General features: G+C 44.7%; 1 protein-coding gene across 1 annotated transcript in view; it reads right to left on the reverse strand.

Annotated features, from left to right (window-relative positions):
• The window catches only part of Ube2e2 (ubiquitin conjugating enzyme E2 E2), a 288,237-nt gene extending 275,473 nt beyond the window's left edge, over positions 1-12,764 (reverse strand). The window contains exons 1-2 of the mRNA XM_040747649.1: positions 12,665-12,764; positions 7,134-7,316 (exon numbers count right to left, since the gene is read on the reverse strand). Of these exons, the coding sequence (XP_040603583.1) occupies positions 7,134-7,309 (176 nt within the window). The 5' untranslated portion in view covers positions 7,310-7,316; positions 12,665-12,764. The remainder of the gene's footprint in view (positions 1-7,133; positions 7,317-12,664) is intronic.
• Positions 12,765-21,740: the final 8,976 nt, after the last annotated feature.

The raw sequence follows: 21,740 nt of genomic DNA on the forward strand, positions 1-21,740 counted from the left end.
GAAGGGGTTGATCTACTGGTCTACATGATCTGACTTAATGTGCAGCCTAGGAATCAGCTGGGCTTGCAGGAAATCTAACTCCCCTGTGCTATTTGGCCTAGCATTGACCATCCACACCCATGCAAACTGGTCAACCTCTAACAGACTTCACAGAAGACAGATTGCAGCTGCACTATACCATGTAAACACAAACGCTGACTCTTAAGGATGCAAAATTAATTATGGCTAATAATTCCCAGCACAGAGAGCTGGGGAGACAGCTCTGCTGTTAGGAATACTCACTTCCCTTACAGAGGACCTTGGATCCTAGCACCCAACAAGGTGCTTCACAAATATTTGTTGCTCCAGTTTCTGGAGATCTGATGCCCTATTCTGACCTCCCAAGAGAAAGCAAAACTTAAAACTATGAAGTAAAAATAAGCAAATCTTAAAAACAAAAAACCCAGTACAGGTCAATGAGAGCAGCAGGGACTAAGTCACACAATTACAGTATTAGTATCTCAATTTGTCAAAGTGGGAACCAATAAATGCTATGGGAATATGAAGTAAATAAAAGTTTAGATATATTCTTTAGAATGTAAAAACAACCAATTGTGGTTTTTTATTTTTAATTTCAAAGAACAGAAGAGGAATAGGTAAGCTAACTAAATCCTAAAATTTCAGAGCAAGATATCAAGATTTAACAAATTTTTTAAAAGTATATTTAAAGTTAAATTTTAAAAAACAACAGAAGAGTTAAATCATAGATTCCACAAGGTTTCTTCAAAAACCGTCAAGACTAGGACTGGAGAGGCAGCTCAGGGGTTAATAGTATTAGCTGCTCTTCTAGAGGAGCCTGGGCTTGGTAGCCAGCAATCACATGACAGCTCACGACTGTCTAGGACCCCATTCCAGTGATCTGACAGCCTCGCTGGGTCTCCTCTAGCACTAGGCATGGATGTGGAACTGACAAACATGCAGGAAAAATGCCCATACACATAAAAAAATCTTAAATCAAAATTCTTGGGACTGAGGGAAGAGGGATGGCCAAAAATATCACTGCTTCCCATTAAGAAGAAAATTCCCTACCTTGGGTGATGTGTTTTGAGAGATGTGTGACTTCTTAAAACATTTATTTAGTTTTTAATTATGTCCATGCACATTAACAGATGTCTATGGAGATGGTAGCATCCCATCCCTTGGAGCTAGCGTGACAGACAATTGTAAGCAAGCTGCTTCTTATGGATGCTGGGAACCGAACTCAGATTCTCTTCAAGAACAGTTCCTGCTGTTATACTCTGAGTCATCCCTCCAGCCCACAAGTGACTTCTATAAACTATCTTTAACACTAGGAAATGAAAGAAACCTGTATCTGAGACACAGTATAGCCATGCAGCCTGGATGACCTTGAATTCACACTCCAAAGTGCTAAGAGTACAGGCTTGTACCAGCCATATCCAGCTGAAAATTATTTTAACCTAAAAGAACTTATTAGGATTTTCAAATGCTCATTTAGTATTTTCAAATGAAAATACCAAAAAAAATGACAAAAATCTTAATTTCCTGTCAGAGAATTCCCCAAAAGAACCCAGACTTCTCTCCCTGCATACATGTTCCATATATTATTCAATACAAAAAGTAATTTGCTGATAAATTCGACAGCTCCAAGCAATAAGTCAATATATTACAATGTATTTTGAGCTACCACTACCTAAGAATGGCTGTTTCTCTTGACAGAAAGGATTACACAAAGAATTGCTATTTAGACAATTACAAGGTGTCCTGCTGTATTAAATGACAGCAATCCAATTCTATCTCCAAAAACTGTGATTGCGGTATCTACTAAGTTTCTCTGACTTGAATAAGGAGTAACGGAGAGAGCTATTTCACGTAGTGTCCCCAGGGTGAGAAACAATGAAAAGATATCAGTACTTCACCCTTAAAGTGTACCTTTCACGTGATGATCTTAGACCAGTAAGAGAGAATGAAACAAATCACACAGAATTCTCTATTACTGCTTCATCTGTCCTCTTTTGCGGGCTAGGAAACTAAGGCTGGGTATTGCACATACGCAAGAAGAAAAACTGAGACCACAACCTTCTAAGGCAAACTACAAGGTGACTTTCTAACAGACAATTGTCTTAGCCTTAAGTCTACAAGACAACTGACTGTATTTCCAAGTCCCGTCATCCAGTATGATGTAACCCTAGATTCTCTGACAGGCATGTCAGCAAGGGCACACACTTAGCCAGAGCCAAGTTTACCTGTTTGCCAGGTTACCTGGCTTAACATGATGCTGTGTTGCAGGAGCGCATGCGTAGCGCTAGCACGCTATCAATTTGGGAGGCTATTGGTTGTTTTTTAATCTTTAAATAAGAAGATATTGGAGGGGGTGCTTAGCAATCATAATTCTTTCGGACTCAACTGAGGAACTAAAATTAGAGAGGACGGAGGATGTGTGACTACACCTCAGAAAAATGAAGCAGTATGTACATATAACACACACACACACACACACACACACACACACACAAACCTGGAGCTAAAGAAAGTTCACTCACTCACTCACCCGGGGCACGGCACAGCAAGCATACTTGGGCTCACAGGCAGAGAAGGAGCCACAGCAGCTGAGGCCTCACTGTGTAGTGCCTAGCTGGCCTAGAACTCACAGAGACCCACCCACCTGCCTCTGCCTACCAAAGCTGGACCTGATATTTTATTTTACTTTTATTTCTGTGCATGCCCATATATGTGTAAGCCATGTGTGTGCAAACTCCCAAGGAAGCCAGGTGACGATGCCGGATCTCCTGCCACTGTGGTTACAGTAAGCCTGACGCGGTGCTGAGACCGGAACCGGGGCCTCCTTCTCCTGCCAAGCCACCTTTCCAGCCCTCACATGTGGACTTCTCCACTCCCCCCAGACAGCATGCTGTAAGACACACCAGCACTCCCAACGGGCTAAGCATTTCCTGCCCCAGACAGCTTATTCTCAAGAGAACATCACATTAATTTTATTTTCATAATTTTAAAACAGTCTCTAGAAAAAACAACTGCCATTGCACATAAGCCTAGAATTTAATTCTGGATGCTGATAAGTACCATGGACCTGTCATTTTTAAGTGACCACTGACTTAGGACACATCATCAATTAAGTGTGTGCATCAACTGTAAAATGTCTGCCGACCAAAAAACATGGAAAAAGCTTTAAAATGTACATGGCAAGAAAACAGTCATTACAAGCAAACTTTGACAAGCCCAGCAGAGAACAAAAGATCACACTGAGATATACTGAAATCTACCTCTCAGCCTAACAAAAACACGAAGTTGAAAACCAAATACTCCTAGAATGGTACCACATTGTAAGTCCAGTAACATTACAATGTCAGCTCTGAGCAAAACTAATTTGACATAAATCTGATTTAAAATTCATAGTTATTGAAATACCAATGTGAAAGAGACAGAGTCAATTCTGTGAGGACCTCAAAAGAGATGTTCCATGGAACTGACTAGTGATTTAATCAAAACTGTATACATTTGTCATTTTAGACATCATATAACTGTCCAACTACATATTTGCAAATATCACAGAGCAGTGTAGACACTTCAAGAGAAGCAACTGTGGTAGGAACACCCCAGTCTTTAATATAAAACTGTTTTCAAAGAGGAATGTGTTACAGATACAACCTTACTTCTTGACTAAAAAGGGCAAAAGTTTGTGCTCCTGTTTCAATACTGAAATGTATAGAGCACTGTTTTGTGATATCTCAAGAATGAGATATTTTAAGGAAGCATTTCTCCAATATATTTATTCTACAATTATAGTAGATTTATTACAGTAATTATTAATCTTAAAATTCTAGCATTACAATTCACTTAGTAATTGAGCCCTAAGTGAAAAGCACTTTACCTGAGTTACTACAAAATAGGTTAATTACAACATCTGAGTAGCCCTAGAATAACAACACTAAGCCCTGAGATTAACAACAGCTTCACTGTGTCAAGGTTTGCACCAAATGGAACTGAAAACTATCCTCACAGACAGTTAACTGGCATGAGGTCTAACTGACAACACCCGTGTTCAAGCACTTCTTATACGCAAAATACAAATTCAAGACAGCTCTCTGAGGAGGGCACCGTTATCCTCATTTTGGATATGGTAGTATACCTGTAATCCCAGCCCTTGGGATACTGGGCAGGAGGATCTCATGTTCAAGGTCAGCTGGGTTTTATACTTAGTTTCTAACCAGCCTGGTCTACACAGTCTGAGTCTATCTCAAACACATCCCCACCCTGAAGCAAGAGGAAAGTGACCAGATAGAGATACTAAGTCACAGAGCTGGGAAGTGTTAGAACCTGGGCTCGAGGCAGACCTCGCCTCTTGAATATAGGCTTTTTACTGCAACTGTTTATCTCACAGAATGACAGTGTTCAGGCAGACTTTCCATCTAAATATTGATTCTTCCGTTTTTAAAATACAAATTAAAATGTTATTTTAGGTCCTAACTGGAACCCCAGTACCGAAGGAAAGCCTCATCCCTAAGACAAGCTCAAAGCTTTAAGACAGCAAGGAGTGAGCTGTCTATGGAGGCACAGGGCCAGGGCTGCATGGGTGTGAAGGTGGCCACTTCTCTTCCGTGATCCTCAATTTCCCCACAATTTAGCAACCAAGCAGCGTTTTTACATGAAAAGCCAACAGTGAATGGCTTCACATACTGCCACCGGTAACCCGTCAGGGGACCTTATACAGACAATTCATCAATCACAGATTCAATGATTTTGCCAGTGACGTGACTGTTTTCTCCAGGAAGCAGCTAAAAGATGCCTCTTGCTGCAGCAGTATTAGTAGTATTTCCTAATGGATGTAAGCCAGGACTAGGCACAGAAAACTATCTCAAAAGTCAGTCTTATCCCCTATTTAAAAGGGTCTTTCACACACCCCTTTAATCTCAGCACGGAGGCAGACACAGTCGGTTCTTTGGGAGTTTGAGACCAGCCTGGTCAACAGAGCGAGCTCCAGGACAGCCTGTTGTACACTGAAAAACCCTGTCTCGAAAAACCAAAACAAAGAGGGGGGTCTCTCTTCCATAATTTCTTCATGAAATCATTAGAGTGTGCTTTCTAAAATATTGTGATAAATTAGTGAAAAGGTGCATTAAACAGCACACCTCCCTGTCTTGGGGATTTTTTCTTTGGTAGGGATAGTCCCAAATAGAAAAGGGGGAGGTCTCTGGTGATTAACAGTCATAGGGAATGCAGACAGATAAGCAGGACTGCACCCCACAGACCTGCCTAGTCCTCTCTCCCCTGCCTGAAGCAGCTCTGGAAATCTCAGCGTCACCAGCTCAGGGCAGGATGAGAGTTCTTAGGTGCAACTGCAAAAGATCTGGATTTAGACAGTCTTACCCATCCTCCCCAAGCCAGCTTTTACCCAGTGTTACATTTCTCCACCCCTGACCTTTCTTATCCTCCCTACCCTAGTCCCACTTGGCAGGAGTAGATGTCTGAACTATTCCTTAGGAGAAGAAAGTCACCCTGGTCATGGAGTGTAACAGCAAAAAGAAATGATTTCCCACCCCAGCATGTTCCAGTTTAAACTGGTAAATATCTAGAGCTATCTGACTTTATATAATTCTCTCAACAATGGTCAGAGATCCTGGCAAGGAAAAAGTGAATATTCATGCAGGAGTACACAGGCTGCCTGCATCTATGACAGCTATGACTGTGGCCCAAAACATTTGTAGATCACAGCGTCACAACATGATATCAAGGGTTGGATACCCTGCATTTAGTTAGTATGAATGTCTCACTGACCAGTCACCATTACTCTCACCAGAGGGTCTACAAAGGTTCATCCCAGGCCTGTGGATAGAACGCAGTTAGAAGGGCACACAGTCTTTGGTTTTTAGGAAAGGAGTTCCCTAATTCATATCTTCAAAGCAATGGCTTATAAAGCCATCATTCAACAAAGAGTTCCCTGTACCTGAAGCTACATGTGTGAGAAGGAAGCTAAATTAATACTTACATTTCCTATTTGCCATTTTTATTCTTTAAAAAGGTATTAAAGAGCATAAAATCACAAGCAAGCTTGAGTCCACTGAATGTAATCTGCCTTTCAAATTTTCTTCCAAGCACCAGACTATAATATAATGTTATCAAAGCAGATTCTCTCTAAGCCCACCAACACGCCAATCACTTTAAGAGGCTGAAGTAGCGACAAAGCATCATCCAAGTCCCTCCTTTCCAGATCTAGCCATTCTCTAGGGAGAGGGGAACCCTGCATCAAGACCAACCCCCACCTAATGAAATGAAATCAAGATGCGTCATCACTAGCACTTCTGACTTTACCAACGGGGAGGATTAGAAACAAATTGTCACTCAATAAGTGCTTCAATAGATGTGTGTGTGTGTGCATGAGTGTGTATGCATGGGTGTGTGAGAGAGAGCATGTGCACACGTGCATGAATGTATAAGCCAGAGTTTGACATCAGTTATTTCCCCTATCACTCCTTGTTCATCCTGGTTTGTTTTTTGTTGTTGTTGAAACAGAATCTCTTCACTAAACCTGGAGCTCACTGACTGGAAAAGGCTTGATGGCCAGTGAGTTATAGGAATTCACCTGTGTCCAACACACACACACACACACACACACACACACACACACACACACACACTCCCTCCCTCCCTCCCACCCCCCCACTCACAGCACTGTGGTTACAGATGTGCCCCCACCACACCCAGTTTTTATATGGGTGATGTTAATCCAGACTCAGCAGCAAGCACTTCCAGCCATCTCCCCACTCCCAGCCTCAGTCAAGAGATTCTCAATGTCTATTCTGTGTTACTGAACAGAAAAGCATATTCATGATCAAATAACCATAAATCAAATTATACTTTTAAAATGTCCTGCTCATGTTTTTCTTACAAGATAGAAATATATCAATGCACTATGAGTACAGATTTTATAATATGCCATGACTCTAAATTGGCTTTTAAAAGTTTTTCACAATTAAAAACACATTTAAAAATTATATTAAGGTGGGGGACACCTGTAAACTCTATGACCTTCATCCCGGAAAAATGACTAAATAGGAGGGAAAATGTGAGTTTAAGGTGATAACTTGAAAGCAAATCCAAAGCTGCCAGCAGCTGGGTACCTTTTGGCACTGGTGGACAGTTTGGCAGCTGTCTTGCTGGATAGCTTCCCCTCCTTTTTCTTGGGCTGGACCTGCTCTCGCTCAGGCTCCTGCTGAACACTCTCCCGCTGGTCTCCATCGGAACTCCCTCCACTGGTGCTTGGACTGTCGTCGACTCTCTGTGCCTCAGTGGACATTTTAGACCTTGGAGTAAAGACGAGTATCACTTAGTCTGCTGTGTGGGGACCACAACAAGGTACATGAAGAATGGAGAGAAAATGAGACTAAGAAACAAAAGTAAAATTAGGTACAAAAATGGGAGTTGCTTATTTACAAAACAAATAACTCTGGGGGTTGCCAAAGGTTTTATTCTAGGAACTTATGTAAAACTTAGACACAGATATTGGTAGCAATTTTATTCACAAGATACAAAGTGGAAACAATTCAAATGTTCACCACCTGATGGGTAAAACATGGTTCATCCACATGACAATCTACCTCAGCCACAAAAAGGAATGAAGTCCGGCATCGCCATGCCTCAGCAGGAAGACCCCGAATCTTTATGCTAAGTGAGAGAAGTCAGTCCAGCCACAAGGACCACAGACTGCATGCACAAGCCCATTTGTAAGAAATGTCCAGACAGGTAAATGCAAGGGGACAGAGACAGAGTAAAGGGAAGTGACTTTACTGAGCAGAACCATGCCTGTGGGTGACAATGTTCTTAAGTGGAGGTCAGAGCAGAAAAGCCTCAGCGTGGCTCTGCTTCGTTTCTGTAGTGCTGAGGACAGAACCCAGGGTCCCATAGTGTTAGGCAAGCGCTCTACCCCTGAGCTACCAACAACCCCCAGGCTGAGCTGTGCATTTCAAGATGGTGGAGGTATAGTTTGGGCAGAGTGCATGTTCAGCAGAGTTCAGGCTCCAGTATACACACAAATGGAGGAGGCTAACTTTATAAGGTGAAATGCATCTCAAAAGAACTGGCGTAAGACAAACCAGAAGAGGCTGGAGAGATGGCTCAACAGTTAAGAGCACTGGCTGCTCTTGCACAGAACCTGGGCTCCATTCCCAGCTCCCACAAGGTAGCTCATGATGGGCTGTAACTCCGGCTCCAGGGAATACGACACCCTCTCTGACCTCCCTGGATGCCAGGCACATATGTGGTGAAAAGACATACATGCAAATAAAACAATCACACACAGAAAATAAAAATAAATCAATCTTTTAAAACGAGGGAGAAAGAAGAAGGATCGAGAGCCCAATTTTCACAGGCACTGGGCTAAGCACTCTGTGCTCAGCTATGAGAAGTCTGGACAGGTAGACAGACCTGCAAAGTGTCCTGGCAAGTCATCACAAAAGGGCCCAGGGCTGAGAAACGGGGGCACTGCCACTCACACATCCAATCGATTACATCCTCAGAGCTGAGCCAAGGTTAAAATCCTCTAAGCTGGGAAATTGTTTTAAGTAACCTTTGTGATAACTGAACAGAGGCCACGTGATTCCAAACAAGAACCGAGGCTTAGGAGGGTGTGGGCACTGACCCAGCTCCACTAAGCAACCATGTTTCACAAGAGATAGAGACTGTACTGAGACACTGATGGATTCATTTTTTCCCCAGTCTGGAGGAAATCGCCTTCATGGTTGGAAATTCACTTTGCTCTGGGTTCATGCTCCTGGAGCAGCTCCGATTACCAACTCAATTTCCTCAATACCTTGATACCTAGGTAGTTGTTATAACCTAGATGGCAGACCCGAAAATGCACTGAGTAAAGAAGATATCCCTTCTCCAATCTCATTCCATCATAATCAGCCCCAGCTTGATCCTTACTATCACATCCTGTCTGACCCAGCAAAGTGACAGACCCAGAACTGAGCTGACAAAACCCATGCCCAGACTCTACAGGGCCTCAAACCACCAGTAACCATTCTGGGTATCATGTAGCTAAGGTTCAGACAAGTCTTTGAAAAATGAGACTTCCTGCCGGGCGGTGGTGGCGCACGCCTATAATCCCAGCACTCGGGAAGCAGAGGCAGGCGGATCTCTGAGTTTGAGGCCGGGCTGGACCGACAGCCTCCAAAACAATACAGAGAAAAAAATCAAAAAAGAAAAAAAAGAAAAAGAAAAATGAGACTTCCTGTGACTATTGTCATCACCATCCACCATCACCACCACCATCATCATCATCAAAACACACACACACACACACCATAGAGACAGGAGAGAGAGATAAAGAGAGATTTATCTAAATTCCTCTTGATAATGACCCTTTTTGGTTACTCTTAAATTAAGACTTTGAAATAAAACTGTTCCTGATACGGCCAAGAGTATGCTTCAGTGCATACCAAAATAAAAGCCTCACTTAAAACACAATATATTACTATCATTACCTAGTCCAAAGGCATGACCCAATAACTGATCGACATTCATTCATCATCCTCAGCTCAACCTAGAGTTTGCTCAAAGCCACGGTGGCTTTTTAACACAGGCCTTCAGCAGACTGAAAGTTTTATAGGACAGACTTCTTTTTATAAGACAAATATGTACAGCAAAGGCCTGGGAGCATCAGGAAGCACAGAGATGAGCATCAAAAGACACCACACATCACATCGTCACCCTCAGCCCTAACAGCTCCTTTGTCCAGACAGCTCTCAAACCGTACTGCCCTCCTACCTTCTGTAAACGGAGACCATCATTCTCCGTGGCTATGGCACCTTTTATGAGCAACAAAGTCACTTAATAGAATACTGAAATTTTATATCAGTATGTCTCACATCTAGCTCTAAAAGTCTGAGTGTATTTCTTGGGTTTTCTGCCATTTTTTATTTGCCTTTAAGCTTCTTATTATTGGGTTTAATATCAGTATTCTTTTTCAGCTTGCTTCTTTGAGTTCAAGTCTACAAAAAGTTAAAAACCTTGTTGAGTACGTACACTATAGCATGCTAGACAGAGCAGGTATACGGGGAAGGAGAAAGAAGCACTCCTGGGGTTAGATGCTCTAGGGCAAAGATGCAGCTAGGAAATTTTTAAGAGATGTGAAATGGGTGAAAAATTGTTTTATGTATCCTAAACCTGAGGCAATCTATCACACGGCAAACACAGGAGCCACAGAAGAATAGTTACCTTACACAGAAGCCACAGCTATGACTGCTATGTCAAGCCATAGTTGTGTACTGAGTTAGACATAAAACCACACACTCCATTCAGAATTCTTTAAGTACATTTACATACACCTAAGAATGTGTCAACTATATAACTACTGAATAGACTACTCAGTGATTTAAAATACCATAATCTGAGGCTGAAATTTCAAAAACTACTACAGAATACCAGAAGATTAAGCTACTGAAACTACTAGTGAAAGGCCTGGGTGGTGTGGCTCAATGGTAGAGTATGCGCCCAGCATATATGTGAAGGCCTGGGTTCAATCCAAAACATCACCACAGAATGTGTCTAAATGCCTAGATAGGAGCAACATTCCTACAGCTTTACAGCTAAAAAATTATTCACACTTTTCATCTAAGATACCTTATTTCATCCAAAACTTGACCTACAACTGACAAGTCCACCTGAGGCCACTGATAATCCTTATTAAATCATTTAAAATAAAAGTTTTGCACCACCTTTTCAAATATCATGAATGAAAGGATTGTCTGCCGAGTGTTTCTTGAATCTTTGATTACAGAATTAAATATGGGACAAAGTGACTGCACACTCAGGCACAATTAACTTTTATGAAAGATAATACTCTATAGATCATTCCAATTAACTATATGTATAAAATTGATGACTTGTTTCTCTAAAGTATAAATGAGTAAGTCCCTGAATAAAAACTTTTAAATATTATCTTTACAGGCACTTTAAATTTAATTCCTAAAGATCTAATTCCATACAATTACCTAACCTAAAGGAAGCTAGATTCAAGGGCTCTACACACAAATATGTCCTCTAATAACAGTTTCAAAGATTTTAAGATTCCTAAAGTGGTATTTTACTTCAGAATCAATGTGAACCTTAGTTCCTAACTAAACATAAAATAATACGGTGGATTTTCCAAAAACAATTTACAATTAAGAATTTACACACACTAATTTTCTAAGCTTTCTTTGATAGGTACTCTATGTTGTGATTATACTCTATAAATTACCAGCATAGTGAGTGAAATTCACCTGTTCCATAACAAAAGGATCTATCTGAAAATCCCATTGATGAAACCAGCAATAGTCAAGTCCACATTACTCTTCATCAAACGTCATGATTTAAAAAAAAAGGGGAAAAAAAACTTGAAAAAACTTGCCATCGGCATCTTGTAGTTTTCCTACTTGGGATTTCTTTCCCAAAATGTAAAATATTTTATATTACATGCCGAACATGTAGCGCTATCCAGCTTTTCAAATGACTGAAAAGATATGTATGGGGGAAAACAACAGAGGAGCACCTGATTGGGGGGAAGTGAGCTGTTCCCTAGGGGAAACAGCTCAAGGTATGACATATGAAAACACTCCATCTTCATCATCGCCCACATACGAAACGGCAAAGCGCCCAGGAGCATCCCAACTGCCTGAGTAAAGACAAATATTTAGATTCCCAAGATTCAAATTCGATTATCACATTTCCAGAGCGTGCTTTTCAAAAATCCAAGGATTTAAAACTAAGACGAGCTTTTAAAAATCTTCCTGAACAGTAAGGTAATCAGAGGTAAGTCCTGGCACATCCTTTTGTACTTTGACATGGAAACACTCGCGCAGACCCTCAAAATTACACAATACAGGGGTGGCGGTATCAGAGTCCTGCAAACCAGCAAATGGGTCCAAGAGCCACCGAGCCCAGGGTGATGATGTCTCTAATGCGGCCTTAATTTCCTTTAGGGAAGATGGATTGGGCATTTCTGGTTAGTCGTGGGAAAAGAGCCACCAAGAAGCCAGGCTTTATGTTCATTAGAATGGGAAAAGGGTAAATGGATCAAAACATTAGGAGCGAAGAGGGGGAGGGGGGCTGGGGGGAGAGGACAGGGGGAAATCCAGTTTCCAATCAGGCCAGTGGGGGCTGCAGAGAAGCCGGAGGAAAACCGGCTTCGGAGCCAAACTGTGCCAAGCACCAGGCATTACAAAAGACCAGTGCGACGCCCCCCACCCCGGGGCATCACGCACACACCCAGCCGGTGCTCCTGGGCGGGCCCTCGCCCGCACGGACACCTCGTGCAGCAATTATGCAATTAGGGAAGAGCTCGGGACAGCCGGGCACTTTGCACCGCGACATCCATCCTGGACTTTGCGGAGACTTAGTTCCCGGCTGCGGCGAGCGCGGGCGGGGAGGGGAGGGGAGGGGTCCTCGAGGGCGGAGGAAGGGCCACACTCTGCGGGAGGGGGAGGGGCGCGCGGGCCCCGGCGGGCACGCGCAGGGCCAGGGAGGCCTGCGGGGCCGCGGGCGCGAGCCCGAGCCGAGGCCGCGGCGGGGGCGGGGATCTCGCCGGGCTGCCCCTCGCCGCGTGGGGTCCCCGCGTGCCCCACGCCGCGGCTCAGGCCGCGGCCACGCCCGCCCGCCCGCGCCCACTCACCTCGCGGCGCCGCCCGCGCTCCAGCCGCGGCTCCGACGCCGAGTCCCGGAGTGAAGCCGCCGCCTCCGCGAGCCGCCGCTGCCGCCGCCGCCGCCGCCGCCGCCACCCGGCCGTCCGCGCGCGCCCCCTCCCAAGCGCGCGCTCGCCCTGCCCGCCCCGAGAGCCCGCGACAGCGCGAGCCCCACGTCGGCCTCGCGGTGACGCGCCCGCGCGCCCGCGCTGCGCTCTCGCCCCGCCCCCGCCGGCGCGTGCCCGCGCGGGGTCCGGTGAGGTGCGCGCGCAAAAGTAAAGTGACAGCTGAGTCCCGGGCCCGACCGGCCGGCGCGGGCAACCGCGGGCTAAAGGCAAAGGGAAAGGGAGGTGGGAAACCGAGGCTGGACGGCGGCGGGAGGGGAGGGACGCGAGGACCTTGACGAGCGCGCGCATTAAAGGGACACGCGGGCTAAGGGGTGGGAGCGCTCCCCGGGAGGGTGCTGTGCAGCGCAGTGGGGTGAGGGGCACGGAAAATCGCCCGCCATGCACCCACCAACTCGTGCACGCGCAGGGCCCACCTGCACCGCGGAGGGAAAACTTCACGTGAGCCCGGGTGAAGCCTCGCTTTACCCCATAGCTGCTGCAGGAAGGCTCCCTGCGGTGCCCTGTCCTGGAACTCAGACTTCCAACCCTGGGAGGCTCGGGAGGGGACTGGTGGGGCGAAGGGTGCAGCACTATCAGAGCGAGTGGGAGGCTGCCTCTGAGCCGGAGAGACCAATGTGGGACAGTAGCCTTGCTGTGGGTGGCCTGAGGAACATCAGGTTCCCCTGTCATTGTAGCCCAAAATAGCCATTAAAAAAAAAACTGCTAATGCTTTGTGAACTCAGCGTCCATGAACTCACCCCACCACCAGAGAGTACACACACACACACACACACACACACAGAGAGAGAGAGAGAGAGAGAGAGAGAGAGAGAGAGAGAGAGAGAGAGAGAGACCCACAAACCTCCAGCCTTTCCTAACTGAGTTCTAAGACTACTTTTCTACTTTTAACTTCCGCTGGGAGACTTGGGAGCTGTTGAGACTACCCAGCAGAGAGACCTGAAATCAGTCTGCCCACCTGTGAGAGGGCCAGACTCAGTATAGTCTAAGTCACTTGAAGTGTGCAAGTCATACATAGAAAATGGTGGGGAGACCAGCCTACCAGGAGCCATAGGCCACCGTGGGGAATGAGAAGCCCTCAGCCAATCAAACAGCCTAAAGAAAACAGTACCAAAACGACCCCAGAGACCGGAGCAAGACAAGAGTCATTACCTAGGTCTGAAACAGAAAATGCTTCCACCAGATGTGTTCTTCAAGAATTGGCTTTTAATTAATCAGCTCCTTGAAAACTGCCCAAAGAGGCGAGTGGTGTGTAGCCTGGAACTCACCACAGAGGAAAAATGACAGAACCTGTGTCCCCAGGGATGTCAGCTCGCGGATGTATGGGAGGGTTAGAAATGGGTGAGTCCTGGGTGGCCACCTACACAGTGTATTAGATGTGCTGTAGCGTATCAGAAATGCATCATATTTAGAATGTGAGCAAATTTTCATTTTCCTGATTATGTTTCAAGAATACAGAAACAGCAAAGCCTTACCTGTGTTTTGAAACTTTTTTTTTATGGGCAACATTACCTGAACTCGAGTGTGTGTGTGTGTGTGTGTGTGTGTGTGTGTGTGTGTGTGTGTGTGTGTCAGGAGATGAGAGATCATAAACTTGAAATTTGAGACAGACGCAGGAGGATTTGGAGAGGGATGGGAAGTAGGATATGATGAAAATACATTGAACTCTTATATAAAATTCTCAAAGCAACACTGAAATGTCTGTGCTTTCCCATTTCCCTACTTCCTGCTAAAGGCCCAGTCTGAGCTACTGTGAAACTCAGTGGAAGTCTCCTAACTGATTTTTTTCACTCCCCATATTATACACGCATGTGCGCACACACACACACACACACACACACACACACACACACACGGTCAGGGGGGGAGGGCAGAGTGGCAGGACAGACTTGTGGGCTCAGTACTCAGAAGACAAAGGCAGAAAGACACCAGACTTCAGGCCACTTTGAAAAGGAGAAACACAGCTTAGCTTATGTCTCTCCTCTTCTCAAAAAGTGCCAATGGTTTTGCATCCTGCATCAAGAGCCAAGTTCTCCTACATGCCCTCCTCCTCCTCAGCCAGCTGCAGCCAACAAGCCCTCCAGACTGTTATACTCGCTGTTGCTTATCCCTAAAGTGGTCTCCCCTCCTGCCCCCCCAACGTCCTTTTCTCCTCTGTTTTATTTCCTCCTACCCACTGTCCTCATATTTCCAGTTCCATTGTATTACTCTGTCATCATGAACTCACTCTTCCTTCCTACATTTGGGCTTTCATACGGATTCGGTTCCCAGCAGAGTTAACAAGTAGGAATGTGTCTCACAGGAAAGCTCGGGAGAAGGTAGAGTCACTGTTTCCCATTTTGGACGAGTGATAGGAAATTTTTTCTGGGGGTAACAAGACCAAGTTTAAGCAGAAAGCATCACGCTGTGGGGGCCATGACCCCGTGACTGGTGAGCCCCCATTCTTCTCAGGCACTTAGTGAGAAGAGGTTACAAAATACTCGAATCTACTCCTTGGAAGAAACATCCTATCAGCTTGCATTTACCAATGATTAGAATGCTGGAGTTGGGTATGCTGGCACAGATCTGTTGTCCCAGCACTTGGGAGGCTGAAGCACAAGGGTCATGAATTTGTCTAGCTGGCAAAACCCTGTCTGAAAAACTACAGACCAGAAATTGTAAATCAGTAGTATAGCACCTGTTCAGCCAGCCAAGGCTGATGGTTCTACCCCTAACGTGGAGAGGAAATTAGGAACCCTGAGAGAAGGAGAGAAGGTAGAAATGGTCTTTTGATTAAAGTCTGTAGGCACATGTGATCACCAAGAGTATTCTAGATGTTAAAGAAGGGACGGCACAAACCTAAAATGGCAGCTCTCTCCTGTCACGCAATGCATCTGGGAGCCTGAGGCAGGAGGATTCCCGTGAGGTAGAGGCCAGCCTGGGCTACATAGTGAGTTCTGGATATTCTGAGCTACAGACTAAAATCTTTCAGAAGGAAAGGAGAAGGGAGGAGAGACAAAGAAAACTGAACTCAAAGGACCCCATTGCCTAGTACTTCACTGGTACCCAGGTATACACCAGGTACCTAGCAAATGGTTGTTGCCTAAGTGAACAAATAAATGGATTTCTAACAGCGATGGGAGAGTGCCAAGGGCTGATTCTTTTGACTTTCTGTGGCCTGGAACTTCAGCGGAGGCTGCTGTGCACCATTACATACTGTAAAATGTCACATTAATTAGGACGTGAACAACAGCCCTGGTGAGATGACACAACAGGTAATGACGCTGGCCACAAAAGCCTGAAACACGAGTTTCACCCCCCCAAGCCTGCAGAAAGATGGAAGCAGAGGGGCCTCACGGAGTTGTCATGTGGCTCGCACATGCTAGCTGTGGCATGCGTGCCTACCCGCCACACAATAGTAAATAACTAATGTTGCTAAGGTTTAAAAGACACAAACGCCCGAGTGTGGCGTCTCCATCCCCTAGCCCCTGTGTGCATGGAGCATTCGGTCTCTGTGAGTGATGCTCCTAACAATCCCTGCCTCTGCCCTTCAGGCTCTTGTGTCTTCTCCCTCCTCATCAATATCCTAGGGTTGAGATAACCCTGAAAAGTAGGTCAGGTCCAAGCTTAGTTTACAAATGGTGTTGGATTTACATCTTGACACATTCTGAAAGGTTGTGAAGCCTTGTAGGAGATGGAGCCTCAGTAGAGAAGGTTAGATCAGGAACGAGGCGAGGTTTTCTAGCTGGGCCCACTTCCTGTCTGCTCTCTGACTCACACTTAGCTGCCGTGCCTGACCTGCCATCTTGAACTTGGTTCCCTCAAATCATAAGCCACAATGAGTCCCTACACACACACACACACACACACACACACACACACACACACACACACACACACTTCAGTTGATTCTCATCAAATATTTGGTTCCAGACGCAAGAAATACACAGACTACACATGTTCTCACCATTTTGTCTTCTAAGTGGTTTCCCAGAGCAATCAACTGTGACTGCTGGGAATCCCTTGAGCTCATATTACAGTGACTCCTGAGTGCAGAGGTCACACCTTATCTATCTCCCCGTCTACTGTTTAGTATAAAGAGATGTCACCCACAAGATTGTAAAGAGACCAAACCTCTCTCCTCTCTCCTCTCTCTCTCTCTCTCTCTCTCTCTCTCTCTCTCTCTCTCTCTCTCTCTCTCTCTCTCTCTCTCTCTCTCTCTCTCTCCTCTCTCCTCTCTCCTCTCTCCTCTCTCCTCTCTCCTCTCTCTCTCTCTCTCTCTCTCTCTCTCTCTCTCTCTCTCTCTCTCTCTCTCTCTCTCTCTCTCTCATCAATTCCCCCAAATTATGGAGCTCTATGAGTGGAGGCCATCATTTCAAAGTCACTTGTATCAATGGCCATTTCAAAGACGACAGAAGCCTTTTAGTATTTCCTACAAATTCAGAATCTATATTGCAGAATGCTTTCCAGGACGTTATGGGCTCTCTGGCCCTCTCTACAAGTATGGAGGAGCAGGGAGATAAAGGGTAGAAGTCAGGAGCACCCCCCACCCATGTAGTCTACTGAGCCTCTACCTTGAATGCTGGTGCTGAATGAGGGTGGCAGAGCAGGTTCCACGGGAGGAGGTTGTGAGTTAAATGGAGAAGCAGGAGTGCTGTGAGCACAGGCTCTCAAAAAAAAAAAAAAAAAAAAAGCAAAACCATCCTGGAGAAAGGTAAGTTTAGGCAAGACATACAGTCCATTACTTCAAACCCTGTGAATGTTTATCTAAGCCTAGGAGGAAGACTCTATGGCTAAGAGTTAACTAAGGTAAATAAGATCTTGCCCACAAAATCCGTGTGTTCAACACATGGCAGGGAGGAAGTCACATGCTGGTATGGTGACTGAATTGACAGAGAGTGGCTGGGTTGCCCAGGGAGGCATCAGTACAGTGCTAGTAAGATGTTTCGTGGAGAGTGACTCTGACCATTTATGGAAAGCCTATCACCTCTGGGATCCCGTAGCCTTTGGAGACTTCTGGAAATACAACCACTTCCTGGGGCCTGAAGACAAAAGGAGGAAGTATGCCGTGTTCTGAGAGACACTACAGGGACTTGTAAGGAGGTTGAGGTCTTGTTAATGGAAATGACCTTGTAGGATATTAAGCCCAACTACCCTCTGATTTAGACTTCATTCTCAATAGTTTGCAGATGCCTTCGGCAAAAGGACTATCTTTACTGATCGCCATTGGTGACTGTGGCAGCTTTGACTCATCACCCATGAGGATCTTTCTAGTCCTTTCCTCACCATGCTTTTGGGGTTGTAGAGCCTTGCTAACAGGCCCTCTGTAGGAAGGTTGCCTCATTTCAAAATGGCTGGGCTGCTCTCTGAAGTTAGCACATATTTGCCCTCACTTGTCCCTCATGTCATATGGTTTGGCGTACCCTCATCATTTAAGTCACCCTTTCAAACACACTCTCATTTGTTCACGTTTCTCCTAAAATACAGTACTGTGAACTGAACACAATTTTCCAGCTCAGCTGTGAGCACAGGATGATGAGAGCTGCCTGCTTCATTCACCGCTGAACATCATATGAATTTCCATCGGGGGGGGTATTGCTTTTCAGCCATCATTAAATTGCAGTCAAAATAGTTTTTAAATGTTTTAGGAGACTTAAAAGCCAAGAAAACAGATCACAGTCTCATATTAATTTATAATGTTGTAAACCTTTACCTCTCAAATTAATATGTGTATTTTAACTCTTATAGCCTGTGAGAAATAAGGTGCTCAGTAAAAAAAAATAGTCATCAATTTTACCTCTCGAAATTCTTGATTGGGTCACATAACTGTGTCACTGGAAAGAACAAAGATATTGATGACAAATTATGTTCTTTTATCCCAAGAATATAGGACATTGTCAAGTCATTGCATGGAGTTGGCTTGACTGGGCTAGTGAGGAAATGCAGAAAGGACAGCTAGACAGACAGACAGACACACACACACACACACACACACACACACAGAGAGAGAGAGAGAGAGAGAGAGAGAGACTAAGGTTTGGTGAATTCAGCTTCCTGGTAGAACCTAGCACACATACAGAATACCATAGCACCCTGGAAGCTCAGTGTATTTATTATGAGTTGAAGAAAGATGCAGGCCTATTACATACAGATAAACAAGGAGGTAGGGATTGTGGTACATAGCTCAATTAAGGACATAGGCTTAGCCAGTCTTAATAGGAGCACTGTTTGTAGGGGAATCAGTCTCCAGGCCATAAATATCTAGAGGGAGAAAGCTATGGTGGACATTTTCTACATACACTAGCAACATCAGCACGTGGACCAAAGGAAGACTTTGGCATCTCTCTGAGCTTTAACCCATTTTCACGTGGGTCAGAAGCTATGGGTTCTTGTCCAAAACATACATTCACTCAAGAATTTGCTCATTCAGGGATTTCTCCACTCCCCACAGGACTTACCATCCATAAAGAATTCACATGAGGGACTGGCAAGATGGCTCATTGGGTGAAGGGATTTGCCACCACACCTGATTGTCTGAGTTCCATCCCAGGGAAGAGCTGTCCCCTGACCCTCATGCATGCACTGTAAGCCACTTGCTCACTTACACACACACTATACTTTTTTAATCCAGGGTTTACCTGTTCCTGAAATTGTACCATTCTCCCACTTTGGTGGTTAGAAAAAGCAGTGAAATGGCTTCTATCCAAACTAACCGGGATTCAGGTACAGAAAACCACCTCCCACTCCACCATCCCCCTTCCCCTCCACCATCCACCTCCCATCCCAGTGTGGGAACTGACTCCAGGGCCTTGTACATCCTTGGTAAGTGCTTTGACTCTGAGCCACAGCTCTAGCCCTGATATTTTCTTTTTAATAAGCACTTACTTTATTAAAATAAGAAATTTTTTGTTACATAAACATGTTTACATTTATATCTAGAACAGTTTCTGGCACTGTCATGAATAATAATTAGTCCAAGCACGGTTGACTACACACTACAACCTCATTCCATATTACATCTAATAGCTTGTTTACCAAACTTTTTTCCACTACACAAATTCAACATTCCCAACGTGTTTCACACTCTTATGTTTCCATTTCTAATAGCTGAATTTATGTGTAAGCATGCGCTTATTTGTGTCATATTTAAACCACAGTCTCACACCTCTTTACCTTTAGAAATTGTGTTGGAAATCTACTGCTACATAATACACCAGTCCAGGTTTATTATCCTGCTGGTGGTTAAAACAACGGCCATTTGTTTTTCTCACGAATTAGAATTTGCTCAGGGATGCATGGAAATGGCTTATTTCTGCTCTTTGCAACAACACATGGAGAATTTTGACTGAAATCTGGGAGACCTGCCTTCTATACATTTCATTCATGTGGCTGGTAAGTTGGTGCTGCCTGGCTGTCAGTTAAGATCTCAATGGGTGTTTGGATAGAGAATACAATTCCTCCTCATTAGAATATGGTCTGCTTGACTTCCTCACAGCATGGTAGCTTTGTCCCCAAAGCAAGTATCTCAAGAAAAGCAAATTGGACCCAAGGTGCTTCCCACCATAGGTCCACAACCACACAGTGCTACTTCCTACGTGGTGTTCATCAGAGCAACAATAAGAATCCACCAAGACTGCATGAGAAGGCAGTTTGATTTCTCCACTTGATTATGCAGTGGGAAGCTTCTAGAAGGATTTATAGGACTACGGATATTGCTGCATCCACTTTGTAAAATACATTCTTGTATAGATGTGTTGTTTTCTATGTCTTTACTCTTTTCTTTAATTATGAAGCCCAGGTCATCTCTGGGCATTCTATACTGACATCGCTTTCTTTCTTTCTGATATGCTCTGCCTACAATGAGTTACTCATCACATGGCAGTTAGCTTTAATTTTCAAATCAACACAATTTAGAATAATCTGAGGAGAGAGTCTTGCTGAAGAAATGTCTATATTGTGTAGGCCTGTAGGGTTATCTCAGGGAATGTATTAGTTACGGGGGGAAGAACAAGCCCACTGTGGGTGGCACCATTCCCTAGGCAGGGGTTTCTGAATTGCATTAAGAGTGGAGAAGTCAAGCTGAGTATAAGCAAACAAACAAGTGAACATATCTGCATTCACTTTCCTCTGATCTGACTGCATATGATGTGACCTACTTCAAGTTCCTGCCAACAGTTCCTCTCAGTGATGGACTGTATCCTGGAACTATAAGAAACCTTTCTCCCGTTGCTGCTTTTTGTCCCAGCAACAGAAGTGAAACAATGCCGCACTCTCTCTCCTGTCACCCATGTTTCTCCTGTATACCTGTATTATTACCCACTAAGCAAGGCCTTTTGAATGTTGGCTTATGTCAGATTATAAGGCCCATGAACTCTGTAAAAGTCAGTCTTGCAAAAGCTGTTCACTGACTCCCCATTAGCTGTCACCCGGTGGTGACGCCCTGACACCTCTAGAGCATCTTCCAGCTCCATAGACACCGTTCTTATTGCACAGCTGCATTCTGCTCTTGCAGCCCGCTGAGCAGGATCCTGGTCCCTGCTTATTGCTAGCTGTCACCTGGAACCTTATTGGAAAGGCCAAGCTTACATTTTGAAAGAGCCCCAGTAAGGTAGAGTTTAAGAAGCTTTGCTTTGAAGACATCTCTGTACTTCCCTCTGAAGCCTCCAGGGGGCCATATCTATGAACCCACAGGAGCCCCACATCTCATTTTCTTGATGATATTTCAATAATCATGACCATGGAATTTCCTTGCCACGTGGCTCAATGACATCTGTATCATAGCAATTGCTCAAGCTCCTTCCTCGAGTCGGTCCTCCTGGTGGAGTTTTGATACCAATGTCTTTCAATTCACAGATCAATGTGAGAACAAACAACTTGACAATATTATGAGGATGAAATATCTTTCTCTTTGTATAGATATTCCTCAATAAGGTTGAATAGTTTTCAGTGTGTACATCTTAAA

Source organism: Mesocricetus auratus, unplaced genomic scaffold, assembly GCF_017639785.1.
Source record: "Mesocricetus auratus isolate SY011 unplaced genomic scaffold, BCM_Maur_2.0 Super-Scaffold_100006, whole genome shotgun sequence".
NCBI lineage: Eukaryota > Metazoa > Chordata > Mammalia > Rodentia > Cricetidae > Mesocricetus > Mesocricetus auratus.